Source organism: Callithrix jacchus, chromosome 12 (genome assembly GCF_049354715.1).
Source record: "Callithrix jacchus isolate 240 chromosome 12, calJac240_pri, whole genome shotgun sequence".
Classification (NCBI taxonomy): domain Eukaryota; kingdom Metazoa; phylum Chordata; class Mammalia; order Primates; family Cebidae; genus Callithrix; species Callithrix jacchus.
This window is the reverse complement of record NC_133513.1, coordinates 61,768,733-61,788,554: the sequence shown is the minus strand read 5'-3', so window position 1 is coordinate 61,788,554 and position 19,822 is coordinate 61,768,733. Positions and strand designations below refer to the sequence as shown.

The following is a 19,822-nucleotide window of genomic DNA, read 5'->3' as shown; positions in this document are numbered from 1 at the left end:
TGTTGGCTAGACTGGTCTCGAATTCCTAACCTCAGATGATCCATTTGCCTTAGCCTCCCAAAGTGTTGGGATTACAGGCATGAGTTACTGTGCCTGGCCTAGACCTGGTTGACTTTGATCTGGTGAAGATATCCAGTTGGTGGTTGACCGAGACTAGAATTCAGGAGAAAGTTCTTACCTTGATGAGGGAGTTATGAGCAAATAAGTGTAGGTTGATGCCAAGTATGTGGACAAGTGGAGAGATTGGACAGAGGGCAAAGGGGAACACCATCATTTATAGCTGGGCATGGGAACCAGCAAAGGTAAGTGAAATAAAGAGGGGAGAATTAAAGCAAGGATCCTAAAGAAGTGAGTAATAGTATCAAAAGATATTCCAATAAGGTGAGGGAGCTCAGTCTTTTATCCCAACACTTTCGGAGGCTGAGGCAGGAGGATCCCTGGAGCCCAGGAGTTTGAGAGCAGTGTAGGTCATATAATGAGACCTTGTCTTTGCAAAAAATTTAAAAATTAGCCAGGCACGAGGGAGCTTACCTGTATTTCCAGCTACTTGGGATGCTGAGGCAGGAGGAGTCTTGAACCCAGGAATTTGATGTTGCAGTGACTCATGATTCTGCCACTGAATTCCAGCATGGGCAGTCATGCCAAACTTTGTCTCAAAAAGAAAGAAATAGAAATAAAATATGATTCTGGAATTCCATTGAATTTGGCAGTGGGAACTACACTGGTGAATCTTGAAGAGTTTGAATGTAGTGGTGGGAACAAAAATCTAATTGTAGTAGATCAAAAAGTGCATGTTAGACAGACAGTGATTGCAGACAATCATTTAGAAAACTTTGGTTGTAAAATGGTGCAGTGTGGTAGGGTAATAGCTAACTATTCCTGGAAGGTTTTTTGTTTGTTTGTTGTGTGTGTGTGTGTGTGTGTGTGTGTGTGTGTGTGTGTGTGTTTAGTAGAGACAGGATTTCACCATGATCCTGGTTTCACCAGGATGGTCTCAATATCCTCACCTCATGATCCCTCACCTCATGATCCACCCGCCTGAACCTTCCAATGTGCGGGGGATTACAAGCATGAGCCGCTGCACCCAGCCTGGGTTTTGTTTTCTTAAGATAGGAAAGACTTGCTTGTGGGGAAAGAGCCAGCAGGGGAAGATTTACAGATCTCCAAACTTTGGCTCCAGAAAGCTCTCTGATTTTTCTCTTAGGAATGCGTAAACACTTCTGTGCATATTACCACCAGCTAAGTGCTGATGGTAAATAAATAACTCAGTATTCTTGCAGCTTATGTTCTTAGAAAGCTGAGACAGAAATATATATTACTTTTTTCTTTAAGGGTAACATTACAGGAATTGACTAGAGGAGACTCAAGACCACAGGGACAATAGTGAAAGAACTAAAGCCTAAACCTTGATTGGTGCCTTGTCGGATCATGAATTAACTAGTTATCTGATGGCTTCTGCATGGAGTTAGGCAAGGTCCCTGAAAGTTATCTTTGATCACAGGGGAGCATTCCAGGAAGGATGACTTGAGAGTGGCTAAACTCTAGTGGAAACCAAGATTTGTCACAGGAAGAATCTCCTGAAATTTTAAGGAGGATTGAAATGGTATTTGAATTAAAAAAGTGGGGGCGGGTGTGGTGGCTCACACCTGTAATTCCAACACTTTGGGAGGCCAAGGTGAGCAGATCACCTGAGCTCAGTTCATGACCAGCCTGGCTAATATAGTAAAACCTACTAAAAATACAAAAATTAGCCAGGCATGGTGGAGGGCGCCTGTAATCCCAGCTATTTGGGAGGCTGAGGCAGGAGAATCACCTGAATCCAGGAAGCGAAGTTTGCCGTGAGCTGAGATTGAGCAACTGCACTCTAGCCTGGGTGACAGAGCGAGACTCTGTCTCCAAAAAATAAAAAGCGTTGTTGAAGTCTGCCTTCCATCTTAACTCTTTACAATACGTGATTGAATGTAAACCTTATTTGTAAAACTAATGTGATTTAATCTTGTCTGAGTAATCTATAATTTATGGTCTTTTAATTTGTTTGTTTAAAAATTAATATGGAAATTTATACTGGGGGATTTTTTGTTGGCTTGTTTTGTTTCTTGAGAGATGGTCTCCCTCTGTTGTCCAGGCTGGATTGGGTGGTGTGACCAGAGTTCACTGCAACATCTGCCTCCCGGTCCCAAGTGATCCCTATTTAGCCTCCTGAGCAGCTGGGACTGCAGGCATGCACCACCATACCTGGCAAATTTTGTATTAGGTTGGTGCAAAAGTAATTACGATTTTTGTCATTGTTTTTAATAATTTTTTTAGAGATGGGGTTTTACCAGATTGAAGGTGAAACCCCGGGCTGGTCTCAAAAGTCCTGACCTCAAGGGATCCGCCTTCCTAGGTCTCCCAAAGTGCTGGGATTGCAGGCATGAGCCAAGGTGCCCAGCCCTGGGGTATTTTTTTAATGCTAATAAGTTTTCACTGGATCGTAGTCTCCCAGTTATATGAAACTGTAAAATATGAGGAAAAGGGTAAAAATATAGAACATATCAGGATTATGCAAAAATGAGGAGGGCTGTAGTCTAAGAAACATTTGGAGGGAAAATGGACCATGACCTTTGACCACATCCTCAAGGATTGGATTCTATTTTCGAGACACAGTCTCACTCTCAGCTCACTGCAGCTTTGACCAGCTGGGCTCAGGTGATTCTCCTGACTCAGCCTCCTGAGTAGCTAGTACTTCAGGCACACACCACCACACCTGGCTGATTTTAAAACTTTTTGCAGAGATGGGGGTCTCGCCATGTTTCCTAGGCTGATCTTGCTCTCCTGGACTCAAGCAATCCTCTTGCCTAAGCCTCCCAAAGTGCTAGCATTACAAGCATGAGCCACTGCACCTGGCCAAAGCTTGGATTCTAAATTGAGTTCTAAATTTACCCATTTTCCCTAACAGCTTTTCTTTGAGTTCAGTGTGTACTGTAAATACTGATTTTGGACATAAGATGATAATATTTTGAATAGCAATGCTATACCCCCACAACTCACAGTTAACATCCTTTCACAAACAAATGAATAAAACAGGCCAGTGGATTTGGAAAGATAATAATCTGCACAATCCAAGAAAGTAAACTACCAAAAGAACCATCCATTGTAACTTTAATCCATTACATCTTAGTTAGCATTAGTAACCAGTGGAATTCATTGTGAATGTTAACTCTTACTATTTGCTACTGAATTGTTACTTTTAGAACTGGGCCTGGGAGTTAGACACTAGGACCTTGTTGTTAAACCTTTAGTTTGATTTAAAAGGATTTCTTTTGGATTCTAAGATGCCCTGGCCAGATAAGGGTGGAGTTCTTGTTGAATGAGAAAATTAGAATGTCAAAGTGATCCCAGCACTTTGGGAGACCAAGGTAGGAGAATATCTTTAGCTCAGGAGTTTGACCAGCCCGGGCAACACAATGAGACCTTGTCTCTACATCAGCAAAAGAAGTAGGTGAGCTTGGTGCATGTTCCTGTAGCTCTACCTACTTGGGAGGTTGAGGTGGGGGAATGCCTTGAGCCTGAGAGATCGAGGTTGCAGTGAGCTGTGATCCTGTCACTGCAATACAGCCTTGGCGACAAAGTGAAAAGAAAAGAAGCCTGGCTCTATTGAAGAGACTTTGGAAACTTCTGAGGTCTCTGCTGTGGCTCCCATCTAGCCTAGATGTGAAGGAGCCATGAGGCCTTACATCACCAAGGTAATGGGGTCTAAGGCCTTGCAGTTTCTCAGACTCACCTCTGGGGCAGCACTTTCTTTGACCCTGACTTTCTGTGGACTTAGAATCTCTCAGCTGATGGTTGTAGTCAGAGTAGGGAAACAGATCAGAGGCAAAGCTCCAAGAATGTTAGGGATTTAATACTTGGTTATTTGGTTTAGTAGCTGACTTTTTTTTTTTTTTTGAGATGGAGTCATGTTCTGTCACCCAGGCTGGAAGTGCAGTGGCACAATCTTGGCTCACTACAACCACCACCTCCCAGGGTTCAAGTGATTCTCCTGCCTCAACCTCCTGAGTGGCTGGGACTACAGTGCTGGCCACCACGTCTGGCTAATTTTTGTATTTTTAGTAGAGATGGGATTTCACCATGTAGACCAGGCTGGGTCAGACCTGTAATCCCAGCATTTTGGGAGGCCCTGGCGGTTGGATCACTTGAGATAAGGAGTTCAAGACCAGCCTGGCCACCATGGCAATACCCGTCTCTACTAAAAACACAAAAATTGGCCCAGTGTGGTAGAGCACACCAGTAATCCCAGCTACTCGGATGGCTGAGGAAGGAGAATTGCTTGAACCCGGGAGGTAGAGGTTGCAATGAGTCCAGATGGTGCCACTACATTCTAGCATGAGTAACAGCGAGACTTTGTCTTAGAAAAAAAAAAATCTTCGTGCCTCAGCCTCTGAAGTACCTGGACTTACAGGCACGTGCCACCTCACCTGGCTAATTTTTATATTTTTTGTAGAGACAGGGTTATGTCAGGTTGGCCAGGCTGGTCTTGAACTCCTGGCCTCAAGTGATCCACTCACTGTGGCCTCCCAAACTGCTGGGCTTATAGGTGTGAGCTACCATGCCCAGTCGATCTTTTCCTTTCATTTAAATTTGATTTCATTAAACAGCCAGTGATGCTGGGCACTGTACGGTGGTTGGTTGCAAAATGGGGCCTGACCTCTGAACTTCTGAGTAGTGTCAGTGGGAGGAAGTGAATACAGTATCTTAAAATCAACATTATGAAGGCACCACTAGTTGTCTCTGCATGTTTTCCACAAACACTCAGTTTTCAGGCTGACAGCATAAGTTCTGACAGTGTCACTTCTGATTAGACGTAAATACTCCGTGGGCTGCCCATTGTTGTGTTTCACATAATACTTTATTAATAATTTGGTCTTTTCTCAACAATTTTACTTATTTATGTGTTCTCAAGGGAAATGAAAATTGCATCTTGGTGAGTGGGGAAGAATTTGGGATATTATAATTGGGTCACAGTACCTAAATGGTATGTCTGTGGTATTAAAATTTCATGGGAAGGGTTATTAGGAAAAACGTGTCGAAAAAAGGCTGGCGGGAATGGTTATTGGTGAAGATGAAAAAGAGTTGACAAACCCTGAGCTACCTCTAGTAAAGGTAATAGTCTCACTTGACCATATCATTAACAGACTTTGAAAGGCTTTATTTTTCTATATGATTTGAGTATCTGTTTCTTTATTGGTTGTTATTGTAGTTATCGGTGTAGTTATTTCTTGATACAGGAGATACTGCATGTATGGAGTGAGTGTGTGAGTGTGTGTATGTGTGTGTGTATGGTGGAGGGGCTATAATTAGATTCTGTTCAAATGACCCAGTCATTTCAGAATAAACACCACCTTGCTTCTTCAGACTGGGTATAAGATTATCAAGACAATGGGAATCTGGAAAAAGTGAGAAAAAGGAGAGGACTTAGGAACGATTAGACTATCCTAGACTTGATCTGAGCAAGTTCTAGTCTGAGAATAATTTTTAAAAGTCACATGAAATATACCTGAATAACAAAGTTGAAAGGTTCTTAATTAAGCTCATAAAGTAATGTGAATGTCTTATTAAGATTTTTTCTTTCTTTCTTTTCAAGACAGTTTTACTCTTTTGCTCAGGCTGGAGTGTAGTGGTGATACTCCTGCTTTGGCAGGTGGATAACTTGAGGTCAGGAGTGTGAGACCAGCCTGCCAACATGGCAAAACCCAGTCTCTACTAAAAGTACAAAAATTAGCTGGATGTGCTGGTGTGAGCCTGTCATCCCAGCTACTTGGGTGGCTGAGGTGGGAGAATCATTTGAACCCGGGAAATAGAAGTGCCACTGCACTCTAGCCTGGGCAACACAGCAAGACTCTGTCTCAGAGATTTTTTTTTTTTTTTTTTTTGGAGACAGGGTCTTTGTCACCCAGGTTGCAGTGTAGTGGTGCCTCCCAGGTTGAAGTGATCTTCCTGCTTCAGCCTCCCATGTAGCTGGGTCTCCAGGCGTGCACCACCAAGCCTGGCTAATTTTTAGTAGAGGCCGGGTTTCGCCATTTCACTCACGCTGGTTTCAAACTTCTTGTGTCCTGGACTCAAGTGATCCTCTCTCCTCGACCTTCCAAAGTGCTAGGATTACAGGCGTGAGCCACTGTGCCCTGCCATTTTCATACATAAATCTTAAAAGTACTTCAAGATCTTTCCTATAGAAAAATACATGCATTGAAGTCTCAGTGGTTTTGGATATGCACATCTGCATCAAGTCAAAAAATAAGACTCCCCTTTCTGCAGTACTATTAGTGTTAAACACTACTTACTCTTTTTTTTTTTTTTTTTTTTTTTTTTTAAAGGTGAGGGCTCGCTCTGTCACCCAAGCTAGAGTGCAGTGGTGCTGTCTTGGCTACCTCCTCCTCCCAGCCAGGTTCAAGCAATTCTCAGGCTTTAGCCTTCCGAGTAGCTGGGATTACAGGCATGTGCCACCTCGCCTGGCTAATTTTTGTCTTTTGCTTCTTTTTTTTTTGAAATGGAGTGTCACTCTGTCACCAAGGCTAGAGTGCAGTGGCATGATCTTGGCTCACTGCAACCTCCTCCTCCTAGGTTCAAGCGAGTCTCCTGCCTCAGCCTCCTGAGTAGCTGGGATTACAGGCACACGCTCCCTGCCTGGCTAATTTTTGTATTTTTAGTAGAGACAAGGTTTCACCATATTGATCAGGCTGGTCTTGAGCTCCTGACCTCATGACCAGCCCGCCTCTGCCTCCCAAAGTGCTGGGATTATAGGTGTGAGCCACTGTGCCTGGCCCATAATTTTTGTCTTTTTGAAAGAGATGGGGTTTCACGATATTGGCCAGGCTAATCTTGAACTCCTGCCCTGGGGTGATCCTCGCCCTCCCAAAGTGCTGGGATTATAGGCGGGGGCCACCATGCTCTGACTCTAATTTATTTTATAGCTTTTCACCCTTTAGTCTTGCTTTGGAAGACTTTCCCACCTTTTAAATGTTCTTTTTTTACATCTCTTGTGTATGTATGTGACATGTAAAATTTATATGATGGTCACACTTTAGTGTCCATAAATAGTCTTATTACCATACTACCACAGTTATTAGTTTGCATATTTTTGGGGCTGCTTACTAGATACAACAGGAGTAATTGTGACAGATTGTATGGCACATGAAGCTGAAAATGTTCACTATTTGGCCTTTTACAGAAAAAGTTGCTGAACTTGGAGTAAACAATGTATATTTTGGCAACATTATAATCTGTTTAATCTTAGACATTTTTATTCTTTTTCTGAAGTGACAGGGTGTCACTGTTGCCTGGAGTGCAGTGGCTCTCCACAGGTGTGATTCCATCACTGATCAGTTATAGTTTTGAACTGATACAGAGATCAGTTTGTGACCTAGGCCAGTTCACATCTCCTAAGGCAACTTAGTCTAATGGTCCCTTTTTTCCAGGAGGTTACCACTTATTTACTTATTTATTGAGACAGTTTCTCATTCTTTTAACCTGTCTGGGGAGCAGTGGCATGATAGTAGCTCACTGCACACTTGAACTCCTGGTCTCAGCCTCTCCAGTAAGTAGGACTACAGGTACATGCCACTGCACCCGGCTCTTTCTTTTTTAATTCATTCTTTTGTAAAGTTTATAAATAAATATTGTATATATTTATTATGTACAACATGAAGTTTTCAAATGTGTATACACTGTGTAATTGAAGTTACCATTCTTTTTTAAGTGATATCAGTGGAAACACTCTAATTCCTGTGTCTCAATTCCTGTGGTATATCTAATGAACTGTTCAAGGTTTTAAAAAATAAAACTTAATCTGCAGTCCCAGCTTCTGTAGAGGCTGAGGCAGGAGACTTGCTTGAGCCCAGGAGTTCAAAATCAGGTTTGGCAACATAGACAGACCCTGTCTCTTGGTACCAAAAAAAAACAGCGCGCACACACACAAACAGAAAAATTATAAATTAACCAGGCATGATTACAGGCTCCTGTAGGCCTAGCTACTTGGGAGACTGAAGTGCAAGGATAACTTGAGCCTGAGAGTTCCAGGCTATGGTGATCCTCAGTCGTGCCATTGCACTCCAGCCTGGACAACAGAGTTAGACTTTGTCTCAAAATAAATAAATAAATAAAAGAAAAAAGTAGATAAATAAAGATTAGAGGAGGGAATAGGGAGTGATTGTTTCAACAGGGTACGTATAGCATTACTCATTAGGGTTTTGAAAATGTTCTTGAATCAGACAATGGCTATCGTTGTACAACAATGCAAATAAACTAAAAACCACTGAATTATACACTTTTCTCTTTTTTTTCTTTTTTTTGAGATGGAGTTTTGCTCTTGTCTCCCAGGCTGGAGTGCAGTGATTGCAATCTCGGCTCACTACCTCCACCTCCTGGGTTCAAGTGATTTTCCCTACTCAGCCTCTGAGTAGCTAGGATTACAGGTACCTACCACCACACCCAGTTAATTTTTGTATTTTTAGTAGAGACAGAGTTTCACCATGTTAGCCAGGCTGGTCTTGACTCCTGACCTCAGGTGACCCGCCTGCCTTGGCCTCCCAAAGTGCTTGGGATTACAGGTGTGAGCCACTGGGCCTAGCTGAATTGTACACGTTTCAACTGTCAAGTGCTGGATTTCATATCATGTAAATTTATCTCAGTAAGAAGCATTAGTTTGGGTGCAGTGGCTCACGCCTGTAATCCCAGCACTTTGGGAGGTTAAGGTGGGCAGACCACTTGAATCCAGGAATTTTGAGACTAACCTGGGCAACATAGTGAAGCCCTGTCTCTGCAACAAATACAAAAATATTAGCCAGACATGGTGGTTTGTGCCTGTGGTCCCGCTCCTCTGGAGGCTGAGCTGGGAGAATCACTTAAGCCTGGGAATTTAAAGCTGCAGTGAACCATGATTATGGCACCGCACTCCAGCCTGGATGACAGAGTGAGACCCTGTCTCCAAAAAAAAAAAAGAAAAAGAGAAATTGGAGCTATACTCCTCTCCACTAAAGTGGAAAGTCAGAAAATCCTCATTATTAATGAGAATGTGGTATAATTGGAACTGTCATCGTCATTGGAGTGTATATTAATAATACCTTTAGATATTATCTGGCCTGTCTACTAAAGCTGAATATACACACAGGTGTAAGATACACACAGGTGCTGTCATTTATCAGTTTCACTCCACCCAATGTATATGTAACCATTAGAATGGTACAGCAACAAGTTATATACTTATGATTTGTATACATTTCTGTGTGTATATTCTATTTGAAAATGGTTTGTATCAAAGTAATAGGTATGGCTGGGCATGGGGGCTCATGCCTCCCAAGTAATCCCAGCACTTTGGGAGGCTGAGGTGGGTGGATCGGCTGAGGTGGGTGGATCGGCTGAGGCCAGGAGCTTGAGACCACTTTGGCCAACTTGGCGAAACCCCATCTGTACTAAAAATATAAAAATTGGCTGTGCGTGGTGACACGTGCCTGTGGTCCCAGCTACTCAGGACACTGAGGCAGGAGAATTGATTGAACCGGAAAGGTGGAGGTTGCAGTGAGCTGAGATTATGCCATTGCACTCCAGCCTGGGTGACAGAGCAAGACTCTGCCTGAAAAAAACATAAATCGATTTTTAAAATAAAAATAATTAAATAAATAGGGCCAGACACAGTGGCTCACGCCTATAATCCCAGCACTTTGGGAGGCCAAGGTGGGTGGATCACGAGATCAAGAGACTAAGACCATCGTTGTACAATGGTGAAACTCCATCTCTACTAAAAATACAAATAAATTAGCTGGGCATGATGGCACACACCTGTAGTCCCAGCTACTCGGGAGGCTGAGGCAGGAAAATTGCTTGAACCTGGGAGGCAGAGGTTGCAGTGAGCCGAGGTCACACCACTGCACTCCAGCCTGGCACCTGGTGACGGAGTGAGACTCTGTTTCAAAAAATAATAATAATAAAATAAAATAAAACTAATAAATAAAATAGATCCTGCCTAATGAACACTACAAAATTAGTTTAAATTTTTACTTGGAGGCCAAGGTAAGTGAATTGCTAGAGCCTATGAGTTAGAGACCAGCTTGGGCAATATTGTAAGACCCTGTCTCTACAAACAAATTATTTATTTTATTTTTTTTAAGCTAAAAATATTATTTGGGGAAAAAAATGAACATACCAAAATATTAGTAGGTATGAGATTTTGATAGTTCTGTGGGTTTTGTTTTTGAGACAGAGTCTCACTCTGTTGCCCAGGCTGGAGAGCAGTATTGTGATCTCAGCTCACTGCAACCTCTACATCCCTGGTTCAAGGGATTCTTCTGCCTCAGCCTCCCGAGTAGCTGGGACCACAGGTGTGCATCACCATGCCTGACTAATTTTTTTTTTTTTTTGTATTTTTGATAGAGACTGGGTTTCACCATTTTGCCCAGGCTGGTCTCGAACTCCTTGGCTCAAGCCATCCTCCCGTCTTGGCCTCCCAAAATGCAGGGATTACAGGTGTGAGCCACCACATCCAGCCTAGTTCTCTTTTCTTTTTTGCATATTATGCCCTTTTGTTATTTTATGACTTTACTGAATGTGTAAAAAGCGAAAATAATATTTTGGGTTATATCCACAAGGGCTTTACATTTAGTTGCTATTAAATTTTAATCTTCTTATGGCTGTTATTCAGATATTTAAGTACATGACATGAGTAATTTCTATATTTTGCAGGCAGATTTTGTTAACAAACCAGTAAATGGCCCCAAGTCAGAATCCATGGACTACAGTAAATATGGTCATGGGGAAGAACAAAAATCAGAATTGAACCCACATCCTATTGAAAATGTAACTAAAAATGAAGAAAACATGACAGGCATCGAGGTGGAGAAGTGGACACAAAACAAGAAATCACATTTAACTGATTACGTCAAAGATTTCAGTGCCAATGTCCCAGAACCTGAAAAATCGAACAACTCTGAAGTTGACAAGAAACGAATCAAACCTCCAAAATTGTTTGTACAAACCATAAGAAATGGCATTAAACATGTGCACTATTTACCCACTGAACCAAATGTGTCATTTAAAAAATTCAATATTGAAGCATTCAGCAAGACATTAGAAAACAATTCATGTAAATTCCTAAAAGACACGGCAAACCATAACAACGCTATGAGCTCCGTTGCTACTGATAGGAGCTGTGATCATCTCAAGGGGAGAAGTAATGTTTTAGTATTCCAGCAGCCTGGCTTTAACTGCAATTCCATTCCACATTCTTCACACTCCAACATAAATCATCATGCCAGCATACACAATGAAGATGATCAACCAAAAACTCCTGAGAATATACAAAGTAAAGAACCAAAAGATGGATCTCCAGTTCAACCAAGTCTCTTGTCGTTAATGAAAGATAGGAGATTAACATTGGAGCAAGTGGTAGCCATAGAGGCCCTGACTCAACTCTCAGAAGCCCCATCGGAGAATTCCTCCCCATCAAAGTCAGAGAAGGAGGAAGAATCAGAGCAGAGAACAGCCAGTTTGCTTCATAGCTGCAAAGCTATTCTCTACTCTGTAAGAAAAGATGTTCAGGATCCAAACTTACAAGGAGAGTCACCAAATCTTCATCACAGTCCATCTTTGGGAAAACAAAGTTCATCCAGCACGGTGGTTTTCAATGGGCAAACTACTACACTTTCCAGCTCACATATCAGTTCAGCTACTAACCCAGCATCCACAAAGTCACCTGAATATTCAAAAGTCACAAATTCATTATCTCTTTTTGTACCAAAATCAAATTCATCCAAGACTGACACCAATAAAAGTATTACTCAAGGGATAATTGCTCTTGACAATTGTTCCAATAATTTGCCTCAGTTGCCACCAAGAAATAATGAAGTGGGGTATTGTAACCAGTTACTGGACAGCAGCAAAAATTTGGACTCAGATGATCTATCCTGTCAGGATGCAGCCCACACCCAAATTGAGGAAGATGTTGCAACACAGTTGACACAACTGGCTTCAATAATTAAATTCAATTATATAAAACCAGAGGACAAGAAAGTTGAAAGTACACCCACAAGCCTTGTTGCATGTAATATACAGCAAAAATACAACCAAGAGAAGGGCACAATACAACAGAAACCACCTTCAAGTGTGCAAAATAATCATGGTGCATCATTAACAAAGCAAAAGAACACAACCCAGAAAAAGACAAAGTCCACCCCATCAAGAGATCGGCGGAAAAAGAAGCCCACAGTTGTAAGTTATCAAGAAAATGATCCACAGCAGTGGGAAACATTGTCCTATGCGTATAGCACAGTATGTGACATTTGGATTGCATCGAAATTTCAAAAATTTGGGCAATTTTGTTCACATGATTTTCCTACTGTATTTGGGAAAATTTCTTCCTCAGCCAAAATATGGAAACCACTGGCTCAAACAAGGTCCATTATACAACCCAAAACAATATTTCCTCCACTCACTCAGATAAAATTACAGAGATATCCTGAAGCAGTAGAGGAAAAGATGAAGGTTGAACCATTGGATTCACTCAGCTTGTTTCATCTTAAAAGGGAATCCAACGGGAAGGCATTCACTGATAAAGCTTATAGCTCTCAGGTACAGTTAACAGCGAATGCCAATCAGAAAGCCCATCCTTTGACCCAGCCCTCCTCTCCACCTCACCAGTATGCTAATGTGACGGCTGGCGATGACCAAATACGATTTCAACAGGTTGTTAAGGAGCAACTCATGCATCAGAGACTGCTAACATTGCCTGGTATCTCTCATGAAACACCCTTACCGGAGTCAGCACTATCTCTCAGGAATGTAAATGTAGTGTGTTCAGGTGGAATGACCGTGGTTTCTACCAAAAGTGAAGAGGAAGTCTCTTCATCCAGTGTTGGAACGTCAGAGTTTTCCACGGTGGACAGTGCACAGAAAAATTTCAGTGATTATGCTATGAACTTCTTTACTAATCCTACAAAAAACCTAGTGTCCATAACTAAAGATTCTGAACTGCCCACCTGCAACTGCATTGGTGAGTAATTGTGTGGATGTGTTTTTATTTCACCTACACAAATTACCTCAGTCATGACTGAGGCAAATTCTGATACATATTTTTGTGTGATATTTTTCCCCATTCTTATTCTAAGATGGATTAAGTAAATCTATAACCATTTTTCTGTGGGACATTTTGGTTCTGCTCACAAGAATGGAAAACTCAACTCATAATTTGGAAAAACAAAGATAAACCTCAAAATATGCAGATTTCTCTCAAAGTTGAATGTCTGTCAATTTATTGTGCATAGCATAAGAATGAATTTCCTAGGCCAGGTGTGTTGGCTCTTGCCTGTAATCCCAACACTTTGGGAGGCCAAGTCAGATGAGTCACTCGAGGTCAAGAGTTCCATACCAGCCTGGCCAATATGGTGAAACCCCATATCTACTTAAAATTAAAAAATTGGAGGCCAGGTGCAGTGGCTCATGCCTCTAATCCCAGCACTTTGGGAGGCCGAGGTGGACAGATCACAAGGTCAGGAGATCGAAACCATCCTCGCCAACATGGTGAAACTTCGTCTCTACTAAAAAATACAATAATAAGCTGGGCATGGTGGCATGTGCCTGTAGTCCTAGCTACTCTGGAGGCTAAGGAAGGAGAATCACTTGAGCCCGGGAGGTGAAGGTTGCAGTGAGCCGAGATTGAGCCCACTGCACTCCAGCCTGGTGATAGAGCGAGACTCTGTCTCAAAAAAAAAAAAAAAAAAAATTGTCCGGGCATGGTGGCTCATGCCTGTAATCCTAGTACTTTGGGAGGCCCGAGGTGGTGGATCACCTGAGGTCAGGAGTTTAAGACCAGCCTGGGGCTGGGCGCTGTGGCTCACGCCTGTAATCCCAGCACTTTGGGACGCCAAGGCTGGCGGATCACGAGGTCAAGAGATCGAGACTATCCTGGCCAACATAATGAAACCCCGTCTCTACTAAAATATAAAAAATTAGCTGGGCGTGGTGGTGTGAGTCTGTAGTCCCAGCTGCTTGGGAGGCTGAGGCAGGAGAATTGCTTGAACCTGGGAGGCGGAGGTTGCAGTGAGTGGAGATTGCGCCACGGCACTCCAGCCTGGCGCCTGGCAACAGAACGAGACTCTGTCTCCAAAAAAAAGACCAGCCTTGCCATCATGGTGAAACCCCATCTTTAAAAAAAAAAAAAAAATTGGGCCAGGCGCGGTGGCTCACGCCTGTAATCCCAGCACTTTGGGAGGCCGAGGCAGGTGGATCACGAGGTCAAGAGATCGAGACCATCCTAGTCAACATGGTGAAACCCCGTCTCTACTAAAAATACAAAAAATTAGCTGGGCATGGTGGCGCATGCCTGTAGTCCCAGCTACTCGGGAGGCTGAGGCAGGAGAATTGCCTGAACCCAGGAGGCGGAGGTTGTGGTGAGCCAAGATTGTGTCATTGCACTCCAGCCTAAGTAACAAGAGCAAAACTCCGTCTCAAAAAAAAAAAAAAAATTTAATTGGGCTTGGTGATACACACCTATAATCCCAGCTACTCAGATGGCTGAGGCAGGAGAATTGCTTGAACCTGGAAGGTGGAGGTTACAGTGAGCTGAGATTATACCACTGCCCTCCAGATTGGGCAACAGAGCAAGACCCTATCTCAAAAAAAAAAAATCACTTCAATAGTTTATTACAGTTTGTTTATTCTTCCTATGTTAAAAAAATGTCAACCTACAATCCGTGCATTATATTTTTGTGTGTGTGAGATAGAAGATACATATGGAGAATGTAAAACATATGTACAACTTAACAGTTATAAAATATTTCTGTGGCAGTTGCTGTCCTACTCTAGAACTGAAGCTGATTTATGTCTTTTTCAGTATCCAGTGCTTTTGTGTTCTATCCATTACTGTCTTTGTCCAAAGAGCAGTCGATATTCTAAAAAAATATCTTTCCATTTCTCTGCAATACAAAATATATCTATGTATAAAGAAATTCCATAATCTTGGCCACTTGAAGAATTCATAAACCTTTTTGAGTTTTAACTTTTTTTTTTTTTTTTTTTTGAGATGGAGTCTCACTCTGTCACCAGGCTGGAGTGCGGTGGTGTGATCTTGGCTCACTGCAACCTCTGTCTCCCAGTTCAAATCACTCTCCTGCCTCAGTTTCTTGAGTAGCTGGGATTATGGGCATGTGCCACCATGCCCAACTAATTTTTGTATTTTTATTAGAGGCAGGGTTTCACCATGTTGGCGAGGATGGTCTTGAACTCCTGAACTCAGGTGATCCACCCACCTCAGCCTCCCAAAGTGCTGGGATTACAGGTGTGAGCCACCGCGCCCAGCTGCGTTTCAGCATTTTTAACAAATTTGTTTGATAAATACTGATTTCGTATTTCAAAAAATCAAAGACTAACCAGTGGGCTAACATGAGTCATGTGCTAATACCTGACTCATGGACTGATCCCTAATCATTGTATTTATACATTTTTGTGCCTTAGGAGTCATTGAAAGAGAAAATTCTGAAATATTTAGTTTTATTTATTTTAAAAGCCCTGAGCAAATCTTACTGGGAAAGATTCTTGGGTTGATCTTAGGAGAAATTTTCTCTGTTTGAAACATGTGAAAGCTTAATTTGAATGCTGTACTGATTAGTTACTGTTTATGGTCAAATATCAGGTAAGCACTCTTCTAAAAAACCTGTCACCTCTAATATAGCTGTAAAAAAAAATAGGGAAATTAAATAGATTGTGTCATTAAGATTCATTAGGCTGCTTGAAACCCCATTATTTTGTCTATCATTATACAAGCATGATAGAATAAATTTTGTAAAAAAAAATCTGTTTTGAACGTCATCCAAATAGGTTTAGTTATTGAAAGTCTTGTTTAAAATATGACTCCAAATCATAAAGATTCAATATTTGCCTTCATAATTCTTTGTTATACTGATGCACAGAGATATTTTTAATGGAAGTAGGTGGTTCAATATTACATTCCAGGATGAATTGTTAGGAAGAATAAGTATATCATGCCGACAGAAAAAATAGTGTAGTGTGGCTGGGCGCAGTGGCTCACGCCTGTAATCCCAGCACTTTGGGAGGCCGAGGCGGGTGGATCACCTGAGGTCAGGAGATCGAAACCAGCCTGGCCAACATGGTGAAATGCCGTCTCTACTAAAAATACAAAAAGTAGCCAGGCGCGATGGTGGGCGCCTATAATCCCAGTTGTTCAGGAGGCTGAGGCAGGAGAATGGCTTGAACCTGGGAGATGGAGGCTGCAGTGAGCCAAGATTATGTCACTGCACTCCAGCTTGGACGACAGAGTGACACTCTGTCTCAAAAAAAAAAAAAGAAAAAATAGTGTATTGTAGTGATAATATTTTATTCTTGTTTTTCCAAAGTATACTTCTTGTTTGTAAATAATATCCTTCCATTTTTCTGCTCATCATTCAATACTCAGTGTTTTTTAGGTTTTGGTTTATTTTGTTTGTTTGTAGATATGGGGTCTCACTTTGTTACCCAGACTAGTCTCGAACTCTTGGTCTCAATGATCCTTGCGCCTTGGCTTCCTCATGTGCTGGGATTACAGGCGTGAGCCACCACCCCAGCTAACACAGTTTTGACAAACTACGATGTGCCAGTCATCAAGGATAGGCTCCTGTGAGAAGAATCTCACAGTTTGGAAAGAGTGACAATGTTGGCTGAGTGGAGTTGAATTGGGAGAATAAGATTCTTGAATTAAAGAGAGAAGGATGTAATCCTGATACAGGCTTTCATTCTGGAATTCTTACTACAAGTTTGATACTGTGCCTTACCCTTGACTTGTTATGTTCACAGCAGCTCTTCAGAGTGGGGGCTTATTATCCCCGTTATGCAAATGCAGAAGCTGAAGCACAGAGAAACAAAAAGTGACCTACCCAGTCATTTTTACCAAATCATCCCAAGTAGTACTATCATACTGGAGGGCAAAGAATTTCCATGGCAGAATTACGTTCTAGCAAAATAGAGTAATTCATCACTAGATTAGGATTCTTCAAACTGAGCACTACTGGCATTTTATCCATCATAATTCTTTGTTGTGAGGAGCTGTCTTGAGCATTATGGGATGTTTAGCAGCACCCCTAACCTCTCTCCACTAGATGCCAGTAGTAGTGCACACACATAACTGCTAAATTGTCACACCAAAAATGTCTCCGGGTATTTCCAAGAGTATCCTTAGCAGCAACATTCCCTGGGTTCAAAATCACTGCTGTAGATCATCAAGAATAAGATAAAATCTATCAAGTGTATATTTCTTAAGAAGCCACTGAAGTAGGCCGGGCATGGCGACTCACACCTGTAATCCCAGCACTTTTGGGAGGCTGAGGCAGGCGGATCACTTGAGCTCAGGAGTTCCTGACCAGCCTGGCCAACATGGTGAAACCCTGTATCTACTAAAAGTACAAAATTAGCCAACGTGGTGGCACATGCCTGTAATCCCAGCTACTTGGGAGGCTAACAAAGGAGAATCACTTGAACCCTGGAGGCGAATGTTTCAGTGAGTCAAGGTGGTGTCACTGCTTTCCAGCCTGAACAGCAAGAGCAAAACTCTGTCTCAAAAAAAAAATTAAAAAGAAGCTACAGAAGTAATTCTGCTAGTATTTGACATCTAATCAAAATGACTTTTTGGTGTAGGTATACCATGGCTAGAAATTTATGAAATGCAGAAATTCCCCGGTAATTCTTGTTACACATGAGTCTAAGGGTCCAAGTTAAAAATAGCATTTTTAGGCTGGGCGCGGTGGCCAAGGACTGTAATCCTTGTACTTTGGGAGGCCGAGGTGGGTGGATCACAAGGTCAGGCGTTCAAGACCAACCTGGCCAACCTAGCAAAACCCCATCTGTACTAAAAATACTAAAAAATTAATTAGTACATTCCCTTCACTGTGTTTTATATTCAGGTAAGGTCAAAAAGAAACGGAACAAGGATAGAAATAGTGTACAGCGGTAAAAATTAGCTGAGCCTGGTGGCGTGTGCCTGTAATCCCAGCTACTCAGGAGGCTGAGGCAGGAGAATTGCTTGAACCCGGACTCAGGAGGCGGAGGTTGCAGGGAGCTGAGATCGTGCCACTTCACTCCAACCTGGGCTACAGAGCAAGACTCCGTCTCAGGAAAAAAAAAAAAAGGGCATTTTTAAAGAAACACAAAATTAAATCCTCACAAAAATTCAACTGGTGCAGAAATATGACACAAACATCTTCCCATACTCTCATTCTCTGAAGATAAAACTTTTGTTACAGTTTTCTAAAAGATTATTGATTTTAGTTTTGTTTCCATTTTTTACAAAAATTTAAAATAATTTTTCAACTTGGTTTTTAAATGTAATTGTTGATTTTTAAATGTTTTATAAATGCTTTCAGTAGATTTATTGTATTCCACTATATAAACATCCCATGATTTATTTAAACTACATGTTGACAGATGTTAAGAGTGTTTTGCTCTCTTTTTGATAACTGTATAATAGGATAAATTGTCTGCAATGAAATTGCTCTGTTCAATTTTAATAGAATTCTGAGGCCAACCTTTAAGATTTATTGCTCTTGGATAACTTTTAACATTATACCTCAATTAATAGTTTTTTTTTAAGCAGGAGATAGGAGTATAAATATGACCCACATCTTAAAATAGTTTTTTTCTCCTCTGATTTTCAGAGGAAGAAAGAATTCGTTAGGGGCAGGAAGAAAGGAGCATTAAAAGCTAAATTCCATGGCCTGTTGTCCTTGACATTAATTATCAAAGCTTACCAAAACCTTAAGATTCATGGTTCTGAATTGAGGGGGAACAAAAAATATAATAATAGCTTCTCCTGTCCCCTATGCAATTCTGTAAAGCTTTGGGTCTAATAATCTTATTCCTTCCACAGATCGAGTAATACAAAAAGACAAAGGCCCATATTATACACACCTTGGGGCAGGACCAAGTGTTGCTGCTGTCAGGGAAATCATGGAGAATAGGTGAGGAAATATGCTTCCCTGTTAAAGTCATTCTTACTGTGGATCTGACTCAATGCAGATAAATAATCTGTGGGAACAAATGACGTGATTGAAAAATGTTCAGGAGTATGAGCTTAATGTTTCTTAGGGCCCAATAAAGGAGGGCCTGGTGTCCTGGTGTCCCTCCTGAGTCGCCCATCATACAAGGTGTTGGGCATATAAAAGAGCACCCACAAAGCAAGGCTAATTGTCTTTGATAAACTCAGAAGTACTTTTATATTATTGGATAATGGTAGAAATAGGTCAAATTACCACCCTTGACGCTGCATACACTACATCCCCATTGCTTGTCTTGCAGTCAGCCTGTTTTTAAAGAGTGATCTTTAAGGATAAGTGAGTAGGACTGGATAACAAATTAAAATACCTGCCACACAAAAGCAAATGTTTAACAAAAGTAAATCATGAGGAGTGTTTGATTTTTAAACTTCTGTACATCTAGATCTTAAACACATTAACATGTTCAAAGCTGAAGCCTTCAAATACATATTGTAATTAATTAGTACATTCCCTTCACTGTGTTTTATACTCAGGTATGGTGAAAAAGGAAATGCAATAAGGATAGAAATAGTCGTGTACACCGGCAAAGAAGGGAAAAGCTCTCATGGGTGTCCAATTGCTAAGTGGGTAAGTGTTTCCTATTTATAGATTGTTTTGAATGAAGCTTGTTATCCAGAGCTGATTTTTATACATTTTCAATAGCCAGAGTGACCTTTATTTTACTTATTTGTTTATTTTATTAGTGTGTGTGTGTGTGTGTGTGTGTGTGTGTGTGTGTGTGTGTGTGTGTGCGGCCTCTACTAAAAATGCAAAAATTA

The 19,822-nt window shown here is 41.4% G+C and overlaps 1 protein-coding gene across 12 annotated transcripts in view; it reads left to right on the top strand.

The window, feature by feature from the left end:
- Positions 1 to 19,822, top strand: part of TET1 (tet methylcytosine dioxygenase 1) — a 137,252-nt gene that overhangs the window by 72,649 nt on the left and 44,781 nt on the right. For 8 of the 12 annotated variants that reach the window (XM_002756304.7, XM_009009826.5, XM_078345761.1 and 5 more), the window contains 3 exons: positions 10,714 to 13,018; positions 18,878 to 18,968; positions 19,538 to 19,631. In XM_002756304.7, the coding sequence (XP_002756350.4) occupies positions 10,714 to 13,018; positions 18,878 to 18,968; positions 19,538 to 19,631 (2,490 nt within the window). The remainder of the gene's footprint in view (positions 1 to 10,713; positions 13,019 to 18,877; positions 18,969 to 19,537; positions 19,632 to 19,822) is intronic. The other 4 variants (XM_078345765.1, XM_078345764.1, XM_054242988.2 and 1 more) reach the window with 1 other exon arrangement.